This window comes from Lygodium microphyllum, chromosome 11, assembly GCF_053477565.2.
Source record: "Lygodium microphyllum isolate KBCC chromosome 11, Lygodium_microphyllum_v1.1.10, whole genome shotgun sequence".
Lineage (NCBI taxonomy): Eukaryota > Viridiplantae > Streptophyta > Polypodiopsida > Schizaeales > Lygodiaceae > Lygodium > Lygodium microphyllum.
In genome coordinates, this window is record NC_141145.1 from 34,381,265 (window position 1) to 34,387,264 (window position 6,000).

At 44.8% G+C, this 6,000-nt stretch overlaps 1 protein-coding gene across 2 annotated transcripts in view; it reads left to right on the plus strand.

Annotated features, from left to right (window-relative positions):
* LOC148028692 (D111/G-patch domain-containing protein) overlaps positions 1-2,455 on the plus strand; it is a 38,843-nt gene extending 36,388 nt beyond the window's left edge. Inside the window, exons 3-6 of one of the 2 annotated variants that reach the window (XR_015692316.1) lie at positions 993-1,202; positions 1,341-1,562; positions 1,719-1,784; positions 1,918-1,971. Coding sequence is in view for 1 of the 2 variants with exons in the window: in XM_087687484.1 (XP_087543610.1) it covers positions 1,719-1,784; positions 1,918-1,974 (123 nt within the window). In the remaining variant the exon portion in view is untranslated. Of the gene's footprint in view, positions 1-992; positions 1,203-1,340; positions 1,563-1,718; positions 1,785-1,917 lie in introns of both variants that reach the window. The other variant, XM_087687484.1, reaches the window with a different exon arrangement.
* Positions 2,456-6,000: the final 3,545 nt, after the last annotated feature.

The window sequence follows — 6,000 nt, forward strand, 5'->3', positions numbered from 1 at the left end:
GCTCGAATCAAGGGGCAAATCAGATTGAAGACTTGCTGGTCACTTTGGACCACAAGGAGAGTTTGGATTGCGAAGGGGGATTGGGAGAATCCCATTGTAAATCAACTTCAAATACCGGAAGGGGTGCTAGTTTTGGGGCCAATTGGGTGTCCATTGTCCTAAGATTAGTAGGTAAATTTGTATTTTTGGTTTTGCAATAAACGCTTAGTGTTGTAATTAAGTTGTATTTAGGGAATTACCGCCCATCGACTGAAGGAAGGCTGGTCTGAAATGGGAACTAATTTGGGCAACTCAAAAGATGATATCCGTTGCCTCTACGATCCTAGTAGGTCCTTGGGCAGTCTAGAGTGACACCCTTGGCCCAATGCCTTGGTCTTTTTGGGATGGGACCTTTTGGTTTAGGGCTAAGACGTATCTTCACTCTCCTTGGTTTCACTTTTTCAGGCATCAGAGGGGGTATTGAACAACCAAAAATGTGCCTCCTTAATCCTCATATTTTACAATGCATTTTTTTGGCTAGTTGAAACAGCTTGCAAAGGGCATTTTTCCCATTTTGTATGACACTTGAGACAGACAGTATGACACTCTAGACTTCTTCTAGCTACAACTTGTTCTACATAAGAGATTAAGACCCTTGTATACTACATCAGCCATGTTCATTCTTATCAGCCCACAGTTGCTACCATCATTAGTCTACATGATCTGGAGGTGCTGCCCTTGCTGTGAGCCATCAACATCAGAGGCTGCTGCCAGCTGTTTGTGCTCCCCTCCTGCTGATTTCAGCCTGCACGCAGCAGTCCCTGTTGTGTTTCCAGCTGCCACCTCTTCGTCTACTGCGGCTGCTGCTGTTCAGTCATCAAGCTGCCATAACATCACATACAGCTGTATTTTCACTGCTGATCAGCTGGCAGCCTGTTTCTGCAGCTCCACAACCATTGAGCCTGTTGCGTTTTGGTTTTGATCTGCTTTGACTGCTGATTCCTCTCTGGCAGATCTGCGTATTGCTGCTACAGTTCTTTGTCATCAGATTCTGCATCCTCTACATCAGATTTTCAGTCATTCTCATCTCCAACTGGTTCTCAGCTGCTGTGTGACGTCATCTCCATCTACATCAGATTTAGTGGTATTGTTGCCCTCAGAATCCACCGTGGAGAACGACACACTCTACAGTTTCCCTCAGCCCACTCCCACGAGAGTCATAGGTTGTTGGCGCCCCTACTCGTTGAGCATTTACTTTTGTGTCATATTCTCTACTCATTCATTTTCAGCATTAATTCATTGTGTTCTTGCTTCAATTAATTGTGTTTTGTTCATTTTGTGTTTCTGTATGCAAACCCTAGTATATCTTCACAAAAGCTCATCCACCTCCTCTGTGGGAGTGTCCTCTACTACCATATCTCCAAGTTGAAGGCATGCAAGGAAGCACTCAGGCCTGCCCGTAAACTGATTGCCAAGCTTCCAAGTTAAAGATATCCAAGGAAGAACTTATGATGCAGCAGTTGTCTTCTCTCTCCAATCTTGACTTATATTCATGTGGGTTTCTTCAAAGTGTTGTTTCAGTGGTAAGCCTGGGTGTGACAAAAGTTGCAAGTTATTGGTGTTCTCAGCATCTTACCTAGATTCTGGTTTTTTAATGTTCAATATGTATGGTGCTAACTATTGGGGATTTTGGCTTCTTAGCAATGCATAGTGCTAATATGTGTCAAACAACTTCACAGGCACTTCAGGAAGTGTTGGAGAAGCTGAGAACTGAACATGCATACTGTTTATACTGTGGTTGTCAGGTGATTCTTTGATTTCATGTTCTGGAATTTCTGGATAATATTTGCAATCTGCATCCTTCGGGCATTGCTAACCATTTTTTCTTTCATGTTCTGAGAAAGCAAGGTACTTTAACACTCTCTTTCCCTTGTATAGTATGAGACGGTGGAATTATTGCTCGCAAATTGCCCTGGGCCAGAAGATGAGCACTGATCCAGTTTGCTGAAAGGAAGCATCAATACGGATGCTTTCATTGGATCCTTAGAGGATGCCAAGTTGACTGCATGCATAGCCAAGTGTTCCGAGTCTCGTGAGTTTTCCTATATGGCTATTTAATCAGGCTGTGACATTGATAGTCTGATGGCACATTAAGGTTCTCATACTGTAAAGTATTGCTGTAATTCCCTTCACAATTCAGGAATCAGTTTCTTATATGTCGACTTGCAAAAGTTTTTAGAAGCCCATGTAACAATAGAAAAGGGTGTCTAAATCTTTTTGTCCATGTAAAGGCCAAAGAATAATTGGATGTACAAGTGGTCATCTAGCCAGCATCCCTTCATGTTTGTCTAAATTTAAGTGCACATATGTTATTCGACATAGTGCACCAGACAACATGTCAAAATCGTATTGTTGTTTAAGTTGATTGCAATATCATCTTAATTGTAGTGAATTAAGTGCTATACACAAAGGGATTGATACTGGAATGATGTTACAGTTGGCTTTGATCTTCTTAACACTTGAAAGATAAGAGAGAAACTAATATCCAAATAATTGGTGAAATGAGATTGGCACGAGCAGATTTGCTTGCTGCTTCACGTCTACTAGTTTTTTTGTGAGCTGAGATTACAATCGAAGTTTTAACTCATGTCTTGATTTTTTAAGCACAAGAAATACTTGACTTTCTCGATTTGATAGGCTTTTCTTCAAATTAAAAATAGTTTAGCCTATGTGAAGATTTTAAAACCATCCCAGCCTCATTACATATCTTTCCTCGTTAAAGCATAGTACTTGTAATGCTGTGTGAAGTTTTAAGAAGAACATGTTTTCTGTCGAAAGTGCCATTCCTGGGAACCACATTTTGGTAGATTGGCATTTGATAAACCTGGGTAAAGATCAAGGGTATACACTGTGACAGCACTCAGATGTACAATGTCTCCTATTATCTAACAATAGCTGACAATCGTTGGATGTCACTAGAGTAGATTTTCTTGCATGGCCAGGCCACTGAACATGTTTGGGTATCATCTATGTAAGTCAAGCACTGATCTTCATTATTGACGTGGAAACCTTGGTTTGGGAAAAAAGGAGTGTATAAGCTGTAGATTCAGCCTGTTTTCTAAAAGTCATCTTCCCTTGTTGACAAGGCTGTGGCAGTATGGTCATCTCTTGCTTGTGGGCCTTGTATGGAGTTTATGGGGAGCATTAGGAGCTCTGTTCTGAACCATTCTGTGCAGCCACCTTTAGCCTTCCCCAAATTTTCTGTATTCAGGTCCATTGCACCCATTTTCTTGCTCTGTCTTCTGAACCTTGGAAGCACAATAGTATGTGCCAATTCTCTCCTTTCCCTCATCCTGCTTTGTGCACCTTGCTCAGAGGCTTGTGTTGTATCTCACCTATTGATATTTGCTTATATCGTCGCTTTGTTGCACATTTATCCCCTTCATTCCAACATGCTTCTGTTGCTATCCTAACAGATAATTACAGACTCAAGCTGCCTTGCTGCCCTCCTGCTGCTGATGTCCTTGAAAACACAAAATCTGACTGGGCATGTTTACAGAAGGATTGGCAGTAGATGTGTTTAACTGTGATGAACCATGGTGGACAGCAAGTTGTGACAGCTGTGGTGTATCCTAACTACAAGCATTTCAGGGAGCTGCACCCTACTGCATTTAAGCTCATAGAAGCTGTTAGGTGCTGCATTCTTGGATAGAAAGGGAGTCCCAGCAACTAAGCAACCGATAAATTGCATTGCTGCAATACAGTCCACAAAGGCTGCCAGGCATCTCTACTTTGCTCTAGGATATGCAAGTATATATTGTCTCCACTATGCTCATCCTCTTGTGGAGGTGGTTGAATTTTAAAAGAGAAAAGTGACTATTTAAAGTCCATCTAATGAATAGATTCTCTTTTTTTTTTTTGCAAGTAAAATGTGGCTAATTATATTACTCAAATGATTGATTACAACGGAGTGCTCATGCTCAACAGACTAGCTGGAGTTGGTGCAAATCACAAATACATAATGTATACGAGCCTCTCAAGGCGGTTTGGGGGGGAGCCTCCAAGCCGACCATCCTGTACACCTTCCACCACGCCCTAATAGTATGAGCAGGGCCAGTCTCCCATCCAGCCCACTGGATGTGGGGGCACTCGCCAATCTATATCCCGTCCCGATCTTTGACGTGGGGATTCCAGACCACCGACTAGTAGTCTATCTCCTCTTGGCATCCTGGGGACCTCTGAATTAGGGCTTGGTGGAGGCCCTGCCACACATGAAGTAGGCTGCAGAGGAAGGAGGATCTGGGTAGCGTGATCTGGACAATCGTGAAGATCCATCTCAAGGATGGCCTCCAATCACCACCAAGCCTCAGTTTGCACTCTTGGAGACCCTCCTACAAAAGGACCTTCCAAGTCTGCCCTCCTGGTGTGAGCCCACGCACTACTAGCTTGCCCAAAAGGGCCACGCTCTAGAAATCTGGGTCTATGATTCCAAGCCCTCCCTCAGACCGATGCCGAATGATGGTCACCCATGCCACCTTGGCTTGAGAGTCCTTGGAACCATCTGAGCCGGCCCAGAGGAAGTTTCGCACTAGGCGGCGAAGCTGAACAACACAAGATGAGGAGAAGCACTAGCACGAGGCAATGTACCAAGTCGTCGCTAGGAGGACCTGGTTGATCATCAAGGCTCGGCCTGCTAAGGAGAGGCGGACAATACTTTAGTAGGTCAGCTTCTGTCTGATAGAGTCGAGAATTGGAAGAAACTACTGGGCAGGAGTGATATCGAGTCCCACCTGGAACCCTAGGTATTAGACAGTCTTTCCTCTGCACACCCATCTGAACCCCAATTGGACGCCCCACTCAGTACTAGCTTCCGGGTTTGTAAGAAAACCAACCGACTTTCGCCAGTTGATTTTCGCTTCTACTGCAGTACAAAACACCTCCATAGCTAGTCTCACTCTCTCCAGCATCAGCACATATAAAGAGCAATATCATCTGCATACTCTGAATCAAGCAACTCTGTCTCCTCCCCCACCGAAAGTTGAAGGCCACGTAACCCACTCACACGTGAACGGAGGAAGTAGGACATTGCCTTTGCAAAGAGTAAGAACAAATACAAGGCAAGACTGCCGAGCCTTGTCGGACAAATCTCTCCAATTGAAACTCCTTCCCTCTCCTGCCACCTATGAGAACCCTGCTAGTGGTTGGTCTATAGAGTGCAGAGACCCCGCAAATCCATGCCTGGGGGAAACCCAACCTTGCCATGGTGCCCTCTAAGAAGTCCCAGTCAACCTTGTCATAGGCCTTCTCAAAGTCTAGGAGTAGTACAACCAACCCTTAGCCACGGTGCTGGGCCCACTCAGTTGCCTTGAAGAAGGTGAAAACATTGTCTAGGATGCTCCTATCTTGGACAAAACTTGTTTGTGTGTCATGAATAATGTCTAGAAGCACGAGGCGAAGTCGCCTACCGATCATCTTGGCCAGTGCCTTATAGGCCACTGACAACAAGGTGATCGGTCTCCACTAGGATAGCTCCAACCGGTCTCCCCCTTTGGGGAGGAGGCTGAAAAGACTTGCCGAGAGATCCCAGGTATCGGTCCTGATCTGAAAATTTGTTGAAAGGCCAGTAGGAGGGGGTCCTTCAGCGCCTCTTTGTAGGTAGTGAAGAAGGCCTTCGAAAGACCATCCTCTCTTGGGTATTTCTGCCCATCCTGCACATGGAAAGCCTTTGCTAATTCCTTCTCTATGAAGGGGTCTAGGAGGGAGCAACCCATCTCCTTTGTGATGAGGGATAGAATGTAGTCCCAGACCTGTTGTCTACAATGTTGTACCCTAGCCGAGCTTGCCTCCTGCTGAAAAAGGTGTCTATATTAGTCAATGGCAATCTCCATCACCTCATCTGGGCTAGAGCGAATCCTCCCATATAATCCTCCCATACTGATTACAGAGGCTACGAATCTAATCTCGTGAGGTGCAAGGCTGGTGCACCTAAAAAAACTCCCTACACATCGTGTCCCCCTTCCA